The sequence below is a fragment of the Aotus nancymaae genome, unplaced genomic scaffold (genome assembly GCF_030222135.1).
Source record: "Aotus nancymaae isolate 86718 unplaced genomic scaffold, 86718_ANA_hifiasm-v0.15.2.pri h1tg000049l, whole genome shotgun sequence".
Lineage (NCBI taxonomy): Eukaryota > Metazoa > Chordata > Mammalia > Primates > Aotidae > Aotus > Aotus nancymaae.
The window spans coordinates 19,867,689-19,891,319 of NW_026988463.1; the positions used below are offsets into that span (position 1 = coordinate 19,867,689).

At 43.8% G+C, this 23,631-nt stretch overlaps 1 protein-coding gene across 1 annotated transcript in view; it reads right to left on the reverse strand.

Moving 5' to 3' along the window:
* The window catches only part of DNAH3 (dynein axonemal heavy chain 3), a 207,638-nt gene that overhangs the window by 182,303 nt on the left and 1,704 nt on the right, over positions 1-23,631 (reverse strand). The window contains 7 exon segments of the mRNA XM_064362754.1: positions 2,277-2,472; positions 4,214-4,403; positions 7,642-7,813; positions 8,400-8,472; positions 12,150-12,375; positions 13,406-13,510; positions 19,800-20,223. Coding sequence (XP_064218824.1) covers positions 2,277-2,472; positions 4,214-4,403; positions 7,642-7,813; positions 8,400-8,472; positions 12,150-12,375; positions 13,406-13,510; positions 19,800-19,829 — 992 coding nt within the window. The 5' untranslated portion in view covers positions 19,830-20,223.

Genomic DNA, 23,631 nt, shown 5'->3' on the forward strand with positions numbered 1-23,631 from the left:
ACTGCACCTGCCTCCTTTTTAAAATATAAGCAAAACTAAGGATTTGAAAAACAAGTAGGTTCTCCAAGCCACAGGGGTCCCTTAAGCTAAACATGTTCAAAGCTAGATATCCTCCCAAAACAAAATATATGGACTACTAACAAGTTCAGCCAATCAAAGTTAAGTAAGCATATCTGCCTCTAATTTTTCTAATTAAAAAACTCAAATGGGGGCAGCTCATCATTTCATTAGCATGGCCTTTCAGTGAACTCCACTGTCTTCATTCTCTCACCAGGATTTGTACCCCTTCTTGAAAGAAAGGCTCACTAAAAAAACCACAGCCTTCCTCCTCCCTGCCCGCTGCAACTGATGCACAGATAAAACAAATGTGGGACAGCTATCCAGTGGATTAGTATGCAGCCATAAAAAGGAAGCAGTACTGATACAAGCTTCAATGTGGATGAAGACTGAAAACCTTGTTAATTGAAAGACACCAGACACAAAAGATCATACATTGCATGATTCCATTTCTGTGAAATGTCCAGAATAGGCAAATCCATAGAAACAGAAAATCGATTAGTGGTTGGAAGGAAATGGGGGAAGACAAGAATGGGGAGTGGCTGCTAATGGGTTTCTTTTTGGGGTAATAATATTCTCGAATTAGGCAGTGGTGAGGATTAAACAAACTTGTGAATATATTAAAAACTATCACATTGTGTGCTTTAAAAGGATGAATTTTGTGGAATGTGGATATCTCACCTTTTTTTTTTAATTGCATTTTAATTTCTGGGGTACATGTGCAGATCTTGCAGGATTTTTGCATAGGTATGCACATGCCATGGTGGTTTGCTGCCTCCATCACCTACATCAGGCATTTCTCCCAATGTTATCCTTCCCCAACCTCCTTACCCCCCACTGTCCCTCCCCTAGCCCCCCACCCCCCAACAGACCCCAGTGTGTGATGCTCCCCTCCCTATGTCCATGTGTTCTCATTGCTCAACGCCCACCTATGAGTGAGAACATGTGGTGTTTGGTTTTCTGTTCTTGTGTCAGTTTGCTGAGAATGATGGTTTCCAGATTCATCCATATCTCTACAAAGGACATGGACTCATCCTTTTGTATGGCTGCATAGTATTCGGTGGTGTATATGTGCCACATTTTCTTTATCCAGTCTATCATTGATGGGCATTTGGGTTGGTTTCAGGTCTTTGCTATTGTAAATAGTGCCACAATGAACATACGTGTGCATGAAAAAAATGAAAGAGTGAAAAAAGGTGGCTTCTGCCTCATCTGGACTCCTACAATTCTTTTTTTTTTTTTTTAGATGGAGTTCTGCCAATTTAATCATTGACAAATATACCTGAGAGATCACTGCTTGCCAGCCCTGTACTGGCACTGAGCTACATAAAGGAATAAGATCATCCAGGTGGGGTGGCTTGCACCTGTAATCCCAGAACTTTGAGGGGCTGAGGTGGGAGGATTGCTTGAGCTCAGGAGTTTGAGACCAGCCTGGGCAACGTGGTGAAACCCTGTCTCTATCAAAAAATACAAAAAATTAGCCGAGTGTGGTGGCATGCATCTGTGGTCCCAGCTACTTGCGAGACTGAGCTGGGAGGATTGCTCGAACCTGGGAGGAGGAGGTTGCAGTGAACTGGGATTGTGCCACTGAACTCTAGCCTGGGTGACAAGGTGAGACTCATCTTAAAAAAAAAAAAAAAAGGAATAAAACCCAAGCCCCTACACATCTCATAGGCTAGAGGGAGAAAAATAAGTAAATGTTCTATTATAACTGAGGGTGATGTTGTAATGGAGGTAAAGCCAAATTAACAATTACTGGGTGCTTAGGTTATATTAGATACTGTTTCAAATGCTTTAAATGTGTTATTTATTCCTCTTATCAATCCTATGAAGAGGAAACTCTTATTAACATGATTGCAAATTTAGAGATAAAGAAAGCAAGCACAGAAAACTGATGTGACACACATATATGTCTGTAAAGCAGCAGAGCCAGGAGTTAGACCTGAACAGGCTGGTTCCAAGTCTGTGCAATTAAGCAGGATACTCCAGTGCTCAGAGACAGGCATGGGGTACCCTGGGGACACAAAGGAGGAACACATAAGCCTGAAAGGAGAGGTGTTGCTTATAGTTCACGTGCACGTTTGGGCTAGGATTTTTTTTTTTTTCCCTTTCATTTCTCTGCACTGGCAGGGCTACTCCCACTGTGCACAGCAGAATAGGTTTGCTTACTCGTGGATGCAATAAAGAAAGGGAATGAAAAAAAAGGAGGGACTTCTTACTCTGCAAACCACAGTTCTTTCAGGCTGAGCATCATGGGGTTCACCGTGTGCAGATGCTCCTCGTTCCACTTCTTGGCGCTCCTGTAGACACTGTGCCAGGGCACAGGGGCCCGCATCACTCTTTGAGGAAACAAGCGGGGGATGCTCTCAATAAAGAGCCGTTTTCTCTCCATGGGGTCCAAGAGGACGTAATCAACTACAACCAGAAAGGACAAACACCTGGTTATTAAGCTCTAAGGTTTGTGCTCTTAGCTTCAACTCTCTCTTTTTTTTTTTTCAATATAGAGATGGGGTCTCACTATGTTGGCCAGGTTGGTCTCAAACTCCTGGGCTCAAGTGATCCTCCCGCCTCTGCCTCCCAAAGTGCTGGGATTACAGGCATGAGTTATTACACCTGGCCTTAGCTTCAACTCTTTTTTTTTTTTTTTTTTTGAGATAGAGTCTCACTCTGTCCCAGGCTGGAGTGCAGTGGTACGATCTCAGCTCCTCAGCTCACTGCAACCTCCACCCTTGTCTCCCAGGTTCAAGCAATTCTCCTGCCTCAGCCTCCAGAGTAGCTGGGATTACAGATGTCTGCCACCACACTCAGCTAATTTTTTGTATTTTTAGTAGAGACAGGGTTTTGCCATATTGGCCAGGTTGGTCTCTAAATCCTGACCTCAGGTGATCTGCCCGCCTTGGCCTCCCAAAGGGCTACGATTACAGGCATGATCTAGCACACCTGGTCTTAGCTTCAACTCCAAGAATGTAAATGAGCCTCTGACCATTTGCAAAGTCACGGGTAATCCCCTGGGTAAAACTCAACTGGGGAAGCTTCACTCTAGGTGTTTGTTTTCTGAGGATATTTTACAGGAAGGAGGAGTGTGAATTCACAGTGTGGAGCACATAGAACCTGGGATTGAGCCCTGGTAGGATGCCCTATTTCATGCATGACAATGAAATAGGATTTGCTGGTACCTCATTAGTCACTGATTGCTTTCTCACACCAAAATAGATGCACACACCAAAAACCCCACAATGGATGATACCATCCATTACACTTACAAATAGAAATTTAGAGGCCAAATGTTTTATGTACTAAGAAAGATTGGTAGAAAGCTTCATAGAAGAAGTAACAGTGCTGGGTCAAAAACAATGAGTAGCAGGCCAGGCAGCATGGCTCAGGCCTTTAATCCCAGCACTTTGGAAGGCTGCAGTGGGCAGATCACTTGAGGTCATGAATTTGAGACTAGCCTGGCCAACATGGCAAAACCCCATCTCTACTAAAAATACAAAAATTAGCTGGGTGTGGTGGTGCGCACCTGTAATCCCAGCTACTTGGGAGGCTGAGGCAAGAGAACTGCTTGAACCCAGGGGGGCGGAGGTTGCAGTGAGCCAAGATCAGACCACTGCCTATAATCCCAGCACTTTGGGAGGCCGAGGCAGGAGGATCTCTTGAGTCCAGGATGTTTGAGACAAGCCTGGGCAACATAAGGAGAGCCTGTCACTAAAAAAAAAAAACAATTGTTTTAAATTTTACAAATGTAGAATCTCAGGGCCCAGGTTCAGATCTACTGAATCAGAATCTGCATTTTGATAAGATCTGCAGGTTATGTGAATGCACGTTAATTTGTGACGTGCTGGCATAGACATCAGTGATGGTAAAGGGATAGGGGAATTTGAATTAAAGGTTAAATGATGTTTTGGTTATTTCCAGCGGAACCAGGGTGGCAAACAACAAAGCGAGAAGAAAGAAGGTGTCTTCCAGGCCAGGCACGGTGCCTCATGCCTGTAATCCCTGCACTTTGGGAGGCTGAGAAGGGAGGCTGCCTTGAGCCCAGAAGTTCCAGACCAGCCTAAGCAACAAAGCAAGACCCTATCTCTACAAAAATAAAAATTAAAAAAAAGTGCCCTCTACATAGAAGCTCCCCAGCCCCCTTTATGCCCGCCAGCCTTACCGATGCTTTTCATGAGGCTACTGTAATAGTCATTCTCCTTCTCCTGCATGAGGACCACCATCAGGGGCTCCAGGAAGGGACTTGTCAGCAGCTTGTTAGAAATCAGCTTTGAAATCTGAACCATCACTTCACCCTCCTCAGGGGCAATCATGTCTTTGCGGATTCTATTGGTCAGATAGTAAGAGTATCTCTTCCATAAACAAACCACCAGCGAGAAAATGGTCATAATTGGATCATGGGCTCACCTGTCCTGCCTATCAGCTGCCAAGGAACCCCATTCACACAGCATTCATCCACACCCTTCACTTTTTGTAACCACGCACTCTGGGCCTGTCGCTTCACATTCACGGCAAGGAGATCACTGGCAAATTTTCCCCAGGACTTCAGAAGATTCAATCAAAGCCAGAGAGATGTCAGTGGGGAATAAGAGAAGATCTGTCAAATGCCACTCAGACAAGAAGAGTGGAGTGTGAGTGCAGAGACCAGGGATGGAAGAGGCATATCTGGTGACCTTTAAGAGGAACGACAAGCTCTTAAAATGGCCTCTAAACATTCACCCTCCCGAACAGTAATAATCTCCTGCAAAGCACTTTGATACTGTGGCTTATAGTTGTCAGTGGGAAAAATATCCCCAAAGTCCAAGATCTATGATGGTTCTTTTTTTTTTTTTTTGAGACAGAATTTCACTTTTGTTGCCCAGGCTGGAGTGCAGTGGTGCAATCTCAGCTCACTACAACCTCTGCCTCCCTGGTTCAGGTGATTCTCCAGCCTCAGCCTCCCAAGTAGCTGGGACTACAGGCACATATCATGGCACCTGGCTAATTTTTGTATTTTTAGTAGAGACGGAGTTTCACCGTGTTGGCCAGGTTGGTCTTGAACTCCTGACCTCAGGTGATCTGCCTGCTTCAGCCTCCCAAAGTGCTGGAATTACAGGCATGAGCCACTGCACCCAGCTGATAGTTCTTCTTATCCAAGCACAGGCTTTTGAGTTTTGAAAGCAACATAAACACATAAATGAAACAAAAATGGTCAGTGGGACCTGTGACTTCAGGAAATTTTGTATATTTGGGTTTGCCTCTGAGCTGCTGGATGGCTGAGTGGCTCTAGGAATCACTAATTTCAGATAGAGGAGAAGCATAGAGTGTGAGGAAAGGGCTTGAAGTCCATTTTTAAATTTCAGTGCCAGATCAGAAGAGGTTGCTGGCCAGGTGCAGTGGCTCCCGCGTGTGATTTCAGCATATTGTTAGGCCGAAGCAGGTGGATCACCTGAGGTCAGGAGTTTGAAACCAGCCTGGCCAACATCGTGAAACCCCGTCTCTACCAAAAATACAAAAATTAGCCAGGTGGGGTAGTGCACACTTGTAATTTCAGCTAGTTGGGAGGCTGAGACAGCAGAATCGCTTGAACCCAGGAAGCGAAGTTTACAGCGAGGCAAGATCGCGCCACTGCATTCAAGCCTGGGTGACAGAGTGAGACTCTGTCTTAAAAAAAAAAAAAAGAGGTTGCTGCCACCTCTTTGTTACTCTCACCTTTCTTCAAAATTAGTAAAAGCAGCTGCTAACAGGGGAGTATTGCAAAGCTTTTCTGATTTTAAGAACCGTCTGGGTTCAGGTGGGGGTAAAAAGTGCTTGTTAAAATACACATTCCCAGGTCCCTCCCCAGGCAGTTAGAGTGTTTAACAAGCACCCCAGGTGATCCTTATCTTCAGGCAAGTTTGTGAAATGGTGCACAGGTTGTAAGAACACAGAGACTTTGGTAACAGCCAGACCTGGGTTAAGTCCTAGTTTTGTCTCTTACCCTGTAGCCCTTAGCGCATTGCTTAATCAGTCTATACTCCACTTTCCACAAGTGGACAATAGAGATAATCATAGAACCCAGGTCTTGAGTAGGGTCAAGTAGCTAGAGGGTTTAGCATGGAATTTTGCCAGTAGCACATAGTCACTGTGAGTTTTTGTTAATCATTTTATTATACACCCTGAACCCACAAGACATTTGCTCTAAAGTTTTGTTGTTCTTTTAAGAACGAGTTGGAAACTCAAACATCTACCTGGAGCCAGGCAGGTAATGTTAAGAAGTGAAAGTTGGCTACACCTAAGAAAATAATAAGGAATGGTGGGAACTGTGATGAACTGAAGAGTGGATTTCTCATCTAAAGGAGGTAGCTACTGCTTAGCACCAAGTATTTTAGCGTTCTCAAGAGAAGTTGGAAAATGTAGCTTATGTGAAACTTTCCTCATTCTCTCTTTTTTTTGAGATAGGATCTTGCTCTGTTGCCCAGGCTGGAGTACAGTGGCATGATCATAGCTGGGATACCTGAGGTGTCAGAGAAGGGGACCAAGGGTAGGTCTTCTTGTCCTAGAAAGGGTTGTGAATTCCTCTCCCTACCCTTTTTTTTGAGACAGAGTCTCACTCTGCTGCCCAAACTGGAGTTCAGTAGCACAGTAATAGCTCACTGCAGCCTCAGCTTCCTGGGGACAAGCAATTCTCTCACCTCAGCCTCTTAAGCAGCTGGGACCACAGATACATGGTACCATGCCCAGCTAATTTTTATAGAGATGAGGTTTCTCAGTGTTTCCCAGGCTGGTCTTGAGATCCTGGGCTCAAGTGATCCTCCCTCCTCCTCCTCCTAAAGTGCTGGGATTACAGGCATGAGACACCATGCCCAGACACCTCATTTTTTCTTTTTTTTTGAGGCAGAGTCTCGCTCTGTCACCCAGGCTGGAGTGCAGTGGCTTGATATCAGCTCACTGCAACCTTCACCTCCCAGGTTCAAGAAATTCTCCTGCCTCAGCCTCCCAAATAGCTGAAATTACAGGTGCCCACCACCATGCTGGGCTAATTTTTTTGTATTTTTAGTAGAGATGGGGTTTCACCATGTTGGCCAGGCTGGCTTTGAACTCCTGACCTCAAGTGACCCACCCACCTCAGCCCTCCAAAGTGCTGAGATTACAGGAGTGAGCCACCATGCCCAGCCACCTCATTTTCAAAACACATCTATAGGCCCAATTCAGCCTATGATAGAGATCCCACATAAAATATGGGATGCTTTGGGATATACTTATACTAAGAAGTTATTCATTATCTAAGATTGAATTTAACTACGTGTCCCATTTTTTGTCTTGCAAAATCTGGCACCTCTAGCCTATGGGTCACCATTTTTAAAACCTATGCTCTAAAAGGACCCAAGGTATCAATTTCCATCACTTACTAGGGCAGAGAACACGCACGCACACATACTCCCTCTCTCTCTCTCTCACTCACACAAGCACACAAACACACGCCCTCTTCAGTAGCCTGTCTTGGGTCTAGACTTTGGTGTTTTTCAAACATTTCCCAGGTGATTCTGCTGTTCTCCCTGAATTTAGAATCACTGAGATGCCAAGAGTATTACTCAGCAAACTGAGGGAAAGGGGGCAACAAGCACATACCTCCAGGTCCGATTCAGAGGGCTTGCTTTCTTTACTTTCTATTTCCATCTCCTTCTGTAACATGACATCGATCTGCTGTTCTGGACTCATTGGTCTGCTCCCAGGGAGCGTCAAAGATGTCTTTACCTCCTTCATGGGTGAGAAGGTTGATGTCTTGAAGGCCAACTTGATCCTGAAAAGTAGACACAGCTCAGTCCTTGGTGTTTGGTTCTCCAGAGAGGTGCTGTGGTGTTATCTATACTTTCTCTAGCCTGATGAGTGTGGTTCTGCCATAGAAGCCCCTCTCCTCTGTGTCATCTAATGGCAGGTGTGTATACTTTAATGATGTCCCTAATGACTGAACACCTCATAGGTATTTTAGCGTGTGTTCAGTTGGCTTATTTTTGTTTACAATCTCAAAAAGCCTGGTCAACATGATGAAACCCCATCTCTACTAAAAATACAAAAATTAGCCAGGCGTGGTAGCATGTACCTATAATTGCAGCTACTCAGGAGGCTGAGGCAGGAGAATTGCTTGAACCCAGGAGGTGGAGGTTGCAGTGAGTTGAGATCGTGCACTGCACTCCAGCCTGGGCAACAGAGCGAGACTCCATCTCAAAAAAAATTTTTTTTTGATTGAGGTGATTGGTGGATAAAAACATGATTATCTGGGAATGCTTTGAAGCTAAGAAGCAGAGAGTGTGGCTTTAGTGAGACCACATCCTTCTTCTGTTCAGCCCACTGTCCTTCCTTCTCTGGTGCCCACAGTGACATCTTACCCAGTGGATTCCTCTTTGTTTCTGTAGGAAAACTTTGTTTTCTTCATCATGGGCTCTAAGGAGCTTTTATTTGCTGAAAGAATGGAGAAGAAAGACATCAGTGATGGGCAGTGGCCTTGAGCCCATCTCTACTAAAAAATATAAAAATTAGCCAGACACGGTGGCAAGCACCTGTAGTCCCAGCTACTCGGGAGGCTGAAGCAGGAAGAACTGCTTGAACCTGGGAGCTGGAGGTTGCAGTAAGCCAAGACTGCACTACTGCATTCTACCTGAGTGATAGAGCAAGACTCTGTCTTAAACAATAATAATAATAATAAATAAAATAATAAAGTAAAATAAAAATAAACAGTATATTTATTTTTAAAAGAAAGTCTGTCCACAGGGACATGACTTTGGAGCAATCCAGGAGCACTCTAAGGGGAGTGGACATGATATGGTGTGACGAGACAGAAGATGTGGGCCCAGGTCCTGCATGCATCACTGATTACCTGTGTGACCCTGAAGAACTGGTTTCATCACTCTGGACCTCAGCTTCCTCAACCATAAAGTGGGTATGTGCATATCTTCCATTCATCCATACATTTGGCGAGAATTAATAACTGCCAATTTCACGTACTCTCCAATACTATATGCTCTATTTTATAAACACTTGTTGTATTACTGTTTAATGTTTCTCTTTAAGTAGACTTAAGTAGATTTAAACTTAGTACATTTGGCATGGCACAGTGGCTCACGTCTGTAATTCCAGTACTTTGGGAGGCCAAGGCAGGTGGAACACCTGAGGTCAGGAGTTCAAGACCAGCCTGGCCAACATGGCAAAACCCCATCACTACTAAAAAATTTTAAAATTAGCCAGGCATGGTGGTGAGCACCTGTAGTCTCAGGTACTCGGGAGGCTGAGGCAGGGAGAATTGCTTGAACCTGGGAGCTGGAGGTTGCCGTGCGCCAATATTGCACTACTGCACTCTAGCCTGAGTGATAGAGCAAGACTCTGTCTCAAATAATAATAATAATAATAAATAAATAAAAATAAACAGTATGTTTATTTGTAAAAGAAATTTTATATTATCACAAATAGAAAAACAATAAGTATATATTTATTGCAAGTGGAAAAAACAATATCATTTGCAATAAATAGAAGGTAGCTATAATTAATTCAATAAGTGATATAAAAACTATATTATTAAACTTTAGCTAGATATTACTTGCTAAAGTATCTATCTTTGAACTGCTCAAAATAGTCTAAATATAACAATAATTTTAAAAAATCTTTTTTTTTTTTTTTTTTTGAGACAGGGTCTCATTCTGTTGCTTGTGCTGGAGTGCAGTGGTGTGATTTCAGCTCCCTGCAACCTCAACCTCTCAGGCTCAAGTGATCCTCCCACCACAGCCTCCTGTAGCTGGTACAGGTGCATGCCACCACACCCAGCTAATTTTCCTATATTTTGTAGAGACAGGGTTTTGTCATGTTGCCCAGGCTGGTCTCCAACTCCTAGGCTCAAGCAATTCTCTCAATAAACTCAATAATCGAGGGACAGATTTACAAAATGGAAACAATACAGAAAAACAATATTGCTCCAAAATAAATTTTTAAGCTCCTGCAAGCACACATGTATTTTAATGAATAATAAGCAGGAATCAACTCAAGCAAGGACATGAATAACAGACACCAGTGCCACTCTGAAGAAAGCATCTTAGTACTTTATACTCAAAGACTCTGGCTTGCCTGAGAATTTTTGGTACAATGAAACCTGGGAGGCATTAGCACTAGTTCTTCACAGATATTAATAATTTTGGACTAAGAAAATTATTAAAGACTACTACAGCCTGAATGCTAATGTCTTGTCAAAATTTGTATGTTGAAACTTAATACCCAGCATGATGGCATTTGGAGGTGGGACCCTTGGGAGGTGATTAGGTCATAAGGGCTCCATCTTATGAATGAGATTGTGCCTTTATAAAAGAAACACCAAAAAGATCCCTCACCCCTTCTTCCATGTGAGCACACAGCAAAAAGATAAAGAAGACAGATATCTATAAATCAGGAAGAGGACCCTCACCATACACTGAATCTGTCAGTACCTTGATCTTGGACTTTACAGCCCCCAGAACCATAAGATATGAATTTCTGTTGTTTATAAGCCACTCAGTTTATGACACTTTGTTATAACAGCCCAAAACAAACTAAGACAATGACCATGAAATTAGCAATTAGAGCAGCAAACTTAAGGTTCTGCATATTACGATCTTGAACATCTGGGCACTAATTATTTGCCGTATATCCTAAAAGCAGGAACATGCAAAGGCAGCATCCTAGAGACTATGTGTGTATAACACTGGTAAGAACCTCTTGGAAAAAAAAATCCTCCAGGTGATATTGAAAGGACTATGACAATAAGAATGGAATCAGAATTTGGAGAAGGGAGATAGAAAACTGTAAGTAATTAGAAAATTTGAAATAGATATTGTCATTAGCTAAAACACACTCATTAGACATGAAAAACTCAAGACTGAACAGAGTTGAGGAGAAAATTAGTGAATTGGAAGATGTAATTGAGAAACTCACCCAAGTGTAGCACAGAGAGAAAAATGAAAAATATGAAAATAAGTTTGAGACAGAGAGCAGATTGAGAGTGCCAACATATGTCCAACAAAAATTACTAAAGGATACCTTTATGCAGATTATGTATGCTTGGTGGAAATTAAATTAATACATACAAGGTGCTGTGGTAAGCAGCTTCCAAGATGGCTCCCAACGATCTCCATCTCCTGGTAACACCCCTTTGTTGTGTAATCCTCTCCCATTAAGTGTAGGATAGAACTAGTGACTCCTAACAAACAGAATATGGCAAAAGTGATAGGATGTCACTTCCAAGATTAAGTTCCAAAAAGACTATGGGTTCTCTCTTGCTCTCTCTCTCTCTTTCTCACTCTAAGGGAAGCCAGAAGCCAAGTTGTGAGTTGTTCTAGGGGAGAGGCTCATGTGGCAAGAAACTGATGTCTATGGCCAACAGCCAGCAAGGACCTGATGACATGAGTGAGCTTGAAAGAGGATCCTTCCCTAGTTGCCTTTAGATGATGTTGGCTATGGTGTATGCCTTGATTGCACACTAGTGAGAGGCCCTGAGCCAGCACTACAAATTAAGCCGTGCCCACATTCCTGCCCCACTGAAATTGTAAGATAATAAATACTGGTTGTTTTAAGCCACAGAGTTTTGGAGCAACTTATCATGCAGCAATCAGTAACACAAGTACATAGAACAGTGCCTGGTAAACGGTCTATAATGTTAGCCATTGCAATCATTTCCATTTCATAGATAAGGAGGAGAGTGAGCCTTTGTAAAGTTCTCCAAAGTTAGCTGCAGCAAAAGGGGAGCCAGGATCAGAACCCGGGAGTAAATATTTCACTCCAGGCCGGGTGCGGTGGCTCATGCCTGTAATCCCAGCACTTTGGGAGGCTGAGGCAGGCAGATCATCTGAGGTTAGGAGTTTGAGAACAGCCTGGTCAAAGTGAAACTCCATCTTTACTAAAAATTCAAAAAAATTAGCCGGGCATGGTGGCACACACCTGTAGTCCAAGCTACTCGGGAGGCTGAGGCAGGAGAATCACTTGAACCTGGGAGGTGGAGGTTGCAGTGAGCTGAGATCGCACCACTGCACTCTAGCCTGGGTGACAGAGTGAGACTCCAACTTAAAAATAAAATCACTCCAAAGTCCCATTCTGCAAGGGTATAACACTGCCATAAGTACCTGATGATGGCAGCCCCTGACTGGTCCTGTCCCTAGGGATGTTGATGGTGGCCGGTTGATAGACTGTCAGCAGGTCTTTCAGCTTCAGATCCTGGGCCATCAAGGAGTAGTTGTTGGTGATGGAATCACTAGGTCCACGGTGGTGCTGTTGCTCTTTGAAGGGTGCAGCCAAGGTCCATGATGTGCGCTGCATCAAGGGTGGGTAAAAGCTGTGTGACATGACAGTCTACGAGGGGAGAGGTGCAGAGTGAGACACAACGAGGAACATCTCTCGATGAGGCTGGGCTCTGCTCACACAGAGGCTCATGAGAGTTCCAAGTGCCTTTGACATACCCTAGCTTGGCTGTGATGAATACATTTTAAACAATCCTGCCAACTCCATTTTGCCCACCCTGAGCTATGTAAGACATTCTGTTCCGAGAACTTTGTAGTCTGAGACACCTGGCATCTTTGTAATCAATTTTCTGAGAAACAGGGCCCACTGGCCCATACATCCTGTAACTGCAACTGTGTAACTGCCTACCCCACATCCTGAGTGAAAAACAACTTTAAATAGAATTTTGTTGTTAGGCACCACCACCCCTTCCCCTAACCTGCTCCTTCTGCTTCTGTAATAATCTGCTTACTGCCCCCTGACCCTAAACTGATATAAAAATGTTGACCGCCCTTTGTTCTGGGCCAAGAGGTTTGAGCTCTAGCTGACTCTCGGATGCCGGTCATTAAAGCAGACTCTCAACAAACTCAGAGCATGGTGCTTCTGTTTAAACTCGCTCAGGTATAACACCTTATGCTGTGTTTTTGCCTTCTGCACATTCAGTGGAAAGATTATTCTGAACGAACACCAATTGTACTCCACTGACCATTGTGAGCATGATTTCTGATGTCAGAGATAATAGCTTGCATTCACCAGTAACTGTGAGGCAGGTAATTGACATCTCTGGTCTTTATTCCTTATGGACATGACTACAAGGTATGTACCCTCATTTTACAATGAAACATGCAGAAGTTCAGAGAGTGTAAATAACACAGTAGATCAGTGGATAGCCAGATTCTAACTCACCTTTGACAATGGTATAGCTCTCTCCCCTACACTGCTGCAGCCTCTTCTTGGGGCAAAAGTGACCGAAGCTACTAATCCTACTTGTCAGGTCTGTTTGACTCCCCACCCCCAACAAGTGTCTGTCAAATACTGAGAGAAGTAGGGTACGCGCTTCACCTCATCACCCTCATCAGAGCTGGCAGCCAGGTGTGCGTACCTGATAGAGTCCAGATGGTTCCTCGTTAGCAGAAGCAGGCAGACGGGGCAGCTCTGGCTGCCTCTGGGAGTGGCTCATGTGATGTATGGAGTCACTTTTGGCAATCTGTGGGACATGGGAACAAAGCCACCCTTCAGAAATTAGGGAAGATTTGCAAGCCTCTGAGTTGGTTAGGACTAAAGAGCCCCAGGAAAGGTTTTAGGTCCAGAGTTCTGCCCACAAAACACCCCCTCACTCCCATCCATTATGTATGTTTCATTTATCGTACCACTTTGGGAGGCCAAGGCGGGTGGATCACCTGAGATCAGGAGTTCAAGACCAGCCTGGCCAATATGGTGAAACCCTGTCTCTACTAAAAATACAAAAATTAGCTGGGCATGGTGGCGTGCGCCTGTAGTCCCAGCTACTCGGGAGGCTGAGACAGGAGAATTACTTGAACCTGGGAGGTGGAGGTTGCAGTGAGCTGAGATCACACTCTGAGATGTTTTGAAGTGTATACACATCATAGGTTGACTAAATCTAATTAACATATGCATTACCTTGCATGGTTATTATTTTTGCAGTGAGAATACATCAACTCTCATAGCATTGTTCAAGAATACAATATATTGTTAATTAGTCACCATGCTGTACAATAGATCTCTTGAACTTATTCCTTCCATCTAACCGAAATTTTGTATCCTATGACCATCTCCCCAACCCTTCCACTTCTGTTTCTTTTTTTCTTTTTTCTTTTTTTTTTGAGATGGAGTATTGCTCTGTTGCCCAGGCTGGAGTGCAGTGGCACTATCTCGGCTCACTGTAACCTCCACCTCCCAGGTTCAAGTAATTCTCCTGTCTTAGCCTCCCGAGTAGCTGGGACTACAGGCACACGCCACCATGCCCAGCTAATTTTTCTATTTTAAGTAGAGACAGGGTTTCACCATATTGGCCAGGCTGATCTTGAACTCCTGATCTCAGGTGATCCACCCGCGTCGGCCTCCCAAAGTGCTGGGATTACAGGCGTGAGCCACTGCACCTGGCCCCTGCTTCATTTGTTAATTATCCAGTGTCTCCTCCTCAGATTCCCTTCTATGAGCAAATTTGGATATTTTTAGCCCATGGAAGAGCCCAAATTCTGAGGACATCCCCAGTACCCTACCCTCAGGTATGACTAAAGAGGGTGACTTTAAAAAAATAGACTCTTGCATTTTCTTTCCTTTTTTTTTTTGAGACGGAATCTCACTCTGTCACCCAGGCTGGAGTGCAGTGGCATGATCTCGGCTCACTGCAACCTCTGCCTCCTGGGTTCAAGCAATCCTCCTGCCTCAGCCTCCCAAGTAGCTGGGATTACAGGTGCCTACCACCACACCCAGCTAATTTTTGTATTTTTAGTAGAGACGGGGTTTCACCATATTGGTCAGGCAGGTCTCAAACTCCTGACCTCTGGTGATCCACCCATCTCAATCTCCCAAAGTGCTGGGATTACAGGAGTGAGCCACGCTCCCCGCCCCCACAACGCCAGTGGACTCTTGCATTTTCATATGTGCAAAATTCCAAAGAGAAATTCACTCAGGCAGTGGCACTGAATTTTCTGTGTATTTAACACATACATGAGCAATTCTTTGTGCTTCCGGTGAAAAGAAAAAGTATTATTTCAACACTGTGGGTGTTGAGTCCTCCATTCCAACCAGTGAGTGCATACTCTGGAGTGAGCCTCAGGTAAGGGTAAATTATGGCTTCCATGGTCACTCTCAGATCCCAAGTGCCCCCTACCTATCCTGAACAGAGATGAAGGTGATTGCATTATTGAATGAGACCACACGTGGTTGTGTTATTATTATTATTATTTTTTGAGACGGAGTCTTTCTCTGTTGCCAGGCTATAGTACAGTGGCACGATCTCAGTCATGGAGGGTAGGGTACCGGGGATCTCGCCTCACTGCAACTTCCATCTCCAGGTTTAAGCAATTCCCCTGCCTCAGCCTCCTGAGTAGCTGGGACTACAGGCGTGTGCCACCACTCCCAGCTAATTTTTTATATTTTAGTAGATATGGGGTTTCACCATGGCCAGGATGGTCTCGATCTCCTGACCTCGTGATACATCCACCTCGGCCTCCCAAAGTGCTAGGATTACAGGCATGAGCCACTGCGCCTGGCCAAGACCACATGTGGTTGTGTCCTAAGACTCAACCCCTATATGCAAACAGCCACTTCACCTGGTGCTAGTGATGGAGAAACTGCAATTTGTTCCAACACTGGAAGAAAAACTGTTGGCCTGGACTTATTGAGAAGTGCTGCTGTTCAGCACTTTAAAGGTGATTTGAGGGATTTTCCAGGGCAACTTTGGCTCTCTGTGATTTTCACTTTAGGCAATGACTTTGGACTTAACTCCTAGATAAGATGAGCCAACATTGTATCAATGTGATTTATTTGGGTGTGCAAATTATGACATGCAAGATCATTGATGGTGGTGGGATGGGGCAGGGACATATGACACAGTTATTAGCTGCCTCCCCTGCCCCTAACCCCTTACAGATGACTCAAATTAACCATCATTATCTCTCCTGGAACACCTGCCTCATTAAATAACAACAAAAACAACAATAACGGCAGCAATAATATCTACCATTATTCCAAACAGTTATATGCCAGGTATTGTACAACCTTATGAGATTGTTTTCTAGCTGAAGAAAGTGAGGCTGAGAAGATAGGTAACACATCCCAGCCACATAATTGGCTGGCTTGCCTTCTAAGTCAGTAACTTTTTTTTTTTTGAGACCAAGTTTTGCTGTGTTGCCCAGGTTGGAGTGCAGTGGCACAATCTCAGCTCACTGCAACTGCAACCTCTACCCCCTGGGTTCAAGCGATTCTTCTGCCTCAGCCTCCCTAGTGGCTGAGATTACAGGTGCATGCCACCACACCCTGCTAACTTTTATATTTTTAGTAGAGACATGGTTTAGACATGTCTCTACTATTCCTGACCTCAAGTGATCTGCCCACCTCGGCCTCCCAAAGTGCTGGGATTACAGGAGTGAGCCGCCATGCCCAGCCAGTCAATGTCTTTTAAATACACATCCTTCTGCATCCCAACATTTTGCAAACGGCAAGGATCACTTACATGCCTAATTAGGAAGATTGTAGACCTTAAAATTCAACAAAAACATGCAAGCTCATAAACAAAGATATATACTGAGACTTGGATCTTCAAAACCATAGAATGGGTTCACTGATCTAATAATAGCCTAGCTCAATGGTTCTCAAAAATTGCGGCATATCAGATTCTCCAATGGAACTTTATTAAAATAGAAATGTTTGAGCCCTACCTCAAATATGATGCATTTGAGAACCACTGACCTTGTTTTCATCTTACAGAATCTGCCATATTGTTTTAAATCACTGTCTGGCTTTCTGCTCTTGACGTCAATTTTAAGAATCTGAGAATTGACCAATTATCTCCAAGAGTTCTCTCTTTCATCTCTGAAATTAATAGCAGATCTGCACTGATGAGATTAACAAAATGGAAAAATCCCAGCATCCATCTGAAAGAAATCTAGTTATCCAAAGCAGGTACTATACTACCCAAGGAAGATTTTGGCTACAGTACTTGCAGAGAGACGAAGGCATTCATGATTTCTTTCAGGATCCCAGATATAAGACATATATCGATTGATAAGTTAGGTTAAAAAGATTTGGCAGTCAGTGGAAATGTTTCCTTTGGCCTAGATTTTAAATCTGTTTCAAATTAAAATCTTCATTAAAACAGCAACAAGCAAACACCATGCCATTAGGACATCTTGAGTAGGTTATAACAAGAGTGGGAATGAGAAGTTAACAAAAAGAAAAGAAAAGAAAAAAGAAGGAAAAGAAAGAGGGAAGGGAAGAGGAGGGGAGGGGAGGGGAGGGAAACAATTCTGACCCTCTGCAGTCCAGCAGGATGTTAACATTCAGGAGGTGTCTTGGCCTTTTTGCTTCTGAAAATTTCAGCCCTGACATCAATTGGGAATTTCCTCGTCCCAGCAAAAGGGAAGAGGAATACAGCCCTATGAACATTGCTGGCTGCTACAGTTTGGATATGTGTCCCCTCCAAATCTCATGTTATAATGCGATCCCCAGTGTTGGAAGTGAGGCCTAGTGGGAGGTGTTTGGGTCATGGAGGCAGATCCCTCATGAAGGGCTTGGTGCTGTCCTCATGGTAATGAGTGGGTGGGATCTTGTTCTGTTCGTTTACATGAGACCTGGTTGTTGAAAACAGCCTGGCATTTCTCTTACTTCCACTCTGGTCATGTGATATGCCTGCTCCTGCTTCACCTTCCATCATGATTGTAAACTTCCTGAGGACTCACTAGGAGCAGATGTCACCGATATGCTTCTTGTACAGCCTGCATAACTGTGAGCCAAAATAAACCTCTTTTCTTTATAAATTCTCCAGCCTCAAGCATTCCTTTATAGCAACATGAAGCATACTAATGCACTGGCTCTACTCCAATTTTAGTCCATGCTGTAGAGTGGGGTTAATCCTAGCCCCTGGCTGCAGGGCAAAGCATGTGGCACAGGTCTGACTCATTAAAATACTCCTTCCTCCAAAATGCAGTGATTGGTTCAGGGATAAGCACATGACTCAAGCTGGACTGATCAGAGTGTTTCCTAACACTTTCACTAGAGCTCTCTGAGTCCACCGCTCTTTCTGTCCAGAGAAAGAGGCACTCTCTTTTCATTAGGGTCACTAGCTGTGAGGATGTTTGTGACCAGATATCTCATTGGCATTTTTCCCTTATGTAAGGGGAATTCTGCCTTAGAATAAAGCCAATAGAAAAGAAAGCAGAGCCACTAGAAGGAAAAAGACTCTCAATGGCACCAATTGAATCCCTTGATCCAACTTGAACTTCTTGATTTCTTGAGCCCAGAGATTCTTCTGGGTTTGAGCCAGATTGAATTATGTTTATGTTTATACTGAGAAATGATCAACCAAGGGATAGCTATACAGCCAGCTGAATCAGTAATGGAGTGCTCAGGTCAGAGAACAGAGTTACTGCATTATGCAAATTGACAGATATGCTGTTCTTGGGATAATGAAGAAAGCAAACCATGAGCATTTTGCAGAACACAATGGAAAGGAGAACCTCTGTAGAAACAAATTAAACTGAGCTATGTCATAGTCACAGACTAAAACAAATACACAAACAGTCATAAGTATGCTGATAGCAGAAAGCATCCCAATCCGTGGAACAGGAAGACATGCGGCACACACAAGATCAGCAGATCTAGGCATCAGTTGCAGAATGGAACAAAAAGAGTTTTCTTGGCTTTACCTGGCTAAGAATCCTCTGTGGTACCTTCAAGAGGAGATGGAGATTCTCATAAGAACTAGCTGGTTGTGCAAAACTGTTTGTCAAAAACATGAATGCTTGGCTAGGCATGGTGGCTTATGTCTTTAATCCCAACACTTTGGGAGGCTGAGGCAGGTAGATCACTTAAGGCCAGGAGCTGGAGACCAGCCTGGCCAACATGGAGATACCCTGACTCTACAAAAATACAAAAATTAGCTGGGCGTGGTGGTGCACACCTGTAGTTCCAGCTACTCAGGAGACTGAGGCAGAAGAATCGCTCAAACCCAGGAGGCAGAGGCTTCAGTGAGTGAAGATCGTGCCACTGCACGCCAGCCTGGGTGACAGAGAGAGACTCTGTCTCAAAAAAAAAGAAATTAATGCTTAAATTTTCTCTTTGGTAAATTTCAAGGAGTTTTCATTGCAGAGCATATTGGCTTAGTTATTATCTACAAATCCGCTTTAGTTTTATAAAGTTTGAATTTAAAATGTTCCTCTGGTCACTTTCCTGAATGGCAGCCTGGTGATTTAAAAGAGATACAACAGAGATTCTAGAACCCAGATTGAGTAGAAGTGTCACTTTAGGCAACTTATTTCTGATTGTATGCATGTTCTTCATGGAGGCAGTTCCCAAATGCTCATCTGAGGACCTGCTACACCAGAATCACTCCTGTCTTATATAAAAATATAGATTCCAGGGCCTCACTCCAAATCTTCTGGACCAGAATCTAGGATGGGGGACCAAGACTCTATGTTTTTAAGATGTTCCCCAGAATATTCTAATGTGCAGCCATAGTCAAAAACCGATGGTTGGAATATATGGTCTAATGGGATTGAAAGGGAAGGAAAAGGAAGAATGGGTGTTTATTCCTGAATTTTTCACAGCAAAACTTGAAGATTTCCAAAAGTCTAATTCAGCAAAAAATGATATTTCAAAGGAGAAAACATAAAAATGTGATGAATACACTTGTTCAGTCAACAGCATCTAACGTGCCAATTGGCCTATGATCAAAATATCCCTCTTCCCACATATTCCCAACACATTAAAAATACAGGTAAAAAAAGAAATGTCTTAAAATTCACACCTACCTTCTGAGATGAGTAATCCATGTCACTCATGGTGTCCACCCTAATTGTAGCTATTTTTCAAAAAATGAATAAAGAGCTCTCAGTTTCTCCAGGGCTGTGCCTCTCGCCATCCAGTTGCTCTGAAATTCACACTTCCTTAAAACATAATGGGGATGACACCAACAATGGAACTTTCCAGATGTTCTGAAAGCTCTGTTCATGTGGCTGCCTCTCTAAGGTCATAGACTTTGAAAGGCTGTCTGAGGAGTTCCCTTGTAGAAGAGGAGAGAAAGGGAAGCTAGAGATAAGGGCACAGCACTGGGTTTCTGCTGGGCTTCTAGCTTTGGTTCTTACTTCTCCAGCAGTGGTCACACTTCCTTTCCCTTCAGTGGCTTCTCTCTTGGAAATTTTCCAGAAACACACTGAGTTCACTGCAGAGGAAAGACTGAAGGAGAGTTACATATTAATAGAGAAGAGAGAGGACTCACCCCTCCAAACAACACCCTGGCAACCTGTCCTGTTCTCCCTCCTCCTTCCTGGGCTCTAACACTGGCAGTGTTAAGAGATTGTAAGCAGACTCTAGGCACAGTAATCAAGTCTCGGCGTCTGTTGCTAAGGGAAGGAGGGGACTCTGCGGTGCCTGCATACAAGACTGGGCATGATCTAGCTCTATAAACTGGTGTCTCCCTTTGCTGGAGGCTCAGGTGGGCAGCAGGAAGTGTTGGTGATGGAAGGGAAGATGGGAGGATGTTTAGCAATGTTCCAGGAGTAGCAGAAGCAGCAGCAATAAAAGACCTTTGGAGAAGTCTAAAAGCACAGAGTATGGTGGTTTAGTTCTTGGGATCTACGGTTGGACAGGTCAGACTTCAGATCCTACTCTCATTAATTAGCTGTGTGGCTTGGGCAAGTTGCTTAATCTCTCCAAGTGTCCTTTCTGTCTGTAAAATGGCAATAACGTGAGTCCCTACTTCATAGGTTTGCTTTGGAGGGTTAACAGGATGACGTGTACAGAGTGATTTGCATATAGTAGAAGGATAACCAATTTATCCCAGTTTGCCTGGGATTTTTCCAGTTTTTCCCCATTTTAACACTAAGTCCTGCATCCTGGAGGCATCGCAGTCCTGAGCAAACTTGGATAGTTTGATCGTCCAACAGTGGATGCTCTATAAATGTTGCAGCTAACATCAATATTACAATAAACACAAAAATATATGTGCACATACTCATAAGTAACGATATTAGCTGCCGCCCAAATATTCAAAGCACGTGTTCCATGGTCGCTGTGATGTTCTCTCAAAACCAAGTTGGATTTAATGAGTTTTTTATGCTTGCATATCTGTTTCATTTTTCATTCAATCTTCCCCAATACCACCATGATATTCCCATTTTAAGGATAAGGAATCAAAACTGACAGATATGGGCTGGGCATGGTGGCTCACGCCTGTAATACCAGCACTTTGGGAGGCTGAGGCGGGTGGATCACTTGAGGTCAGGAGTTTGAGACCAGCCTAACCAACATGGTGAAACCCCATCTCTACTAAAAGTAAAAAATTAGCAGAGCGTGGTGGCAGGCACCTACAATCCCAGCTACTTGAGAGGCTAAGGCAGAAGAATCACTTGAACCTGGGAGGGAGGTTGCAGTGAGCTGAGATTGTGCCACTGCACTCCAGTCCGGGCAGCAAGAGCAAAACTCCATCTCAAAAAACAAAAACAAAAACAAAAACAAAACTGAGAAATATGTAACTTTCCTAAGTCAACTCGACTCATAAGTAGCATTGATATAATTGAAACCCATCCTGATGACTCCAAGTTCATTGCTCTGTCCAGAACATAAACATTTCCGAGATCCTATGAAGAGCATTGCATAGCACCAAGTACTTTCATTTTCCTTCTTTTCCCACTCCTTCCTCAAAGTTGGGCTTTCCATCCTTTCAGAATAACCCTGATTTTCTCCATTTCTTATATTGTGCTCTTTAAGCATATATATGATTTCAAATAGCCTTGGAATAAATGAGACAGTTGGAGGACTGGAGACCCTGGTTTAGACAGAAATAGGGAGATGACCAGGGCTCCTTTACTGGGTGTGAAATCTCATGTCCAACCAAAAACAGCAATTGTAATCCAATGAAGTGAAAAATTAGAATAAGGCTGGGCGAGGTGGCTAATGCTGTAATTCCAGCACTTTGGGAGGCCAAGGAGGGTGGATCACCTGAGGTCAGGAGTTTGAAACCAACCTGGCCAACATGGCGAAACCCTGTCTCTACTAAAAATACAAAAAATTAGCCGGGTGTGGTGGTGGGCACCTGTAATCCCAGCTTCTTGGGATGCTGAGGCAGGGGAATTGCATGAACACAGGAGGCAGAGGTTGCAGTGAGCTGAGATCATACCATTGCACTCCAGCCTGAGTGACACAGCGAGACTCTGTCTCAAAAAAATAAAATTAGAATGGGTGTGATGTGGAGCTAATGGACCCTACGGCCTGTGTATGAGTAGGAGGCATGCTGCCATCTGAAATTTAGTGTTCTTTAAGTCTACTTATGTTCAAAACTATCAAAACAATAATAATGGTTTCCACCTATTGAGCATATACTATCTTCCGAGACTGCTCGTAAGCACTTAATAGACATCATGTCTTTGAATCTTCTCAACAACCTAGACTACTAGTATTATCACAAGTTTTATGGTTGAGGAAACTGATACACTAAACTAGCCTGCCCATAGTCACATAGCTAGGTCAACAGGAAAGTTTGAACCTGATTATGAAATCTGTTCCATGGCTTCAACCAAATACCTACATGTAATCTGAGGAAAGATGAAAAATAAATAAAATATCTGCCAAAGAGAATGAAAGTGCCTTCCCCCAGGCCACCTCACCTGTATCAGAATTGTTTGTTGTCTGACAACTTTCTGTTGGATAATTCTTAAGAAAGGATATAGGCTTCAAGTTTCATCTCCTCCTCCTCCTCCTCTTCCCCCTCCCCCTCCCCCTCCTCCTCCTCCTTCACCTACTCCTCCTCCTCCTTTTCAGATGGGAGTCTCATTCTGTTGCCTAGGCTGGAGTGCAGTGGTGCAATCTTGGCTCACTGCAACCTCTGCCTCCTGAGTTCAAGTTATTCTCTTGCCTCAGCCTCCCCAGTAGCTGGGATTACAGGCATGCACCAACACACTCAGCTTATTTTTGTATTTTTAGTAAAGATAGGGTTTCACTATGTTGGACAGACTGGTCTCGAACCCTGACCTCAAGTGATCTACCTGCCTTAGCCTCCCACAGTGCTGGGATTACAGGTGTGAGCCACTGCACCCCTCCTCCTTTCTCAATCTGTTCAACTCCAAGTGCATACGGCTGCCAGACAAAACGCAAGGTGCCCAGTTAATTAGAATTTCAGTTAAGCAATTTTTCAGGTAAAAGAATGTTTTAGTATAAGCATGTCCCATTCCATACGTGGGCTGTACATGTACTAAAAAGTTACCTGTTATTTACCTGAAATTCAGATTTAATTGAGTGTCCTGTGTTTTTATTTGCCAAACCTGCCAACATGGGGAGGAGAGGTCAGTGAGGTTTCAAGTTGTCCCCAAGGTGGTCTGGTTGCAGTGAAGGCCCCCTTCCGTGTTGCAGCTGCCAACTTCTCATTGTATTCTCACATGGTGGAAAGAGGGTAAGAGAGCTCTCTGGGATCTATTTTATTTTATTTTATTTCATTTCATTTCATTTTAATGAGCCAGGGTCTCGCTTTGTTGCCCAGGCTGGAGTGCAGTGGCATGATCTCAGCTCACTACAGCCTCGACTGCCTGGGCTCAAGAGATCCTCCTGCCTCAGCCTCCCAAGTAGCTAAGACTACAGGCATCTGCCACT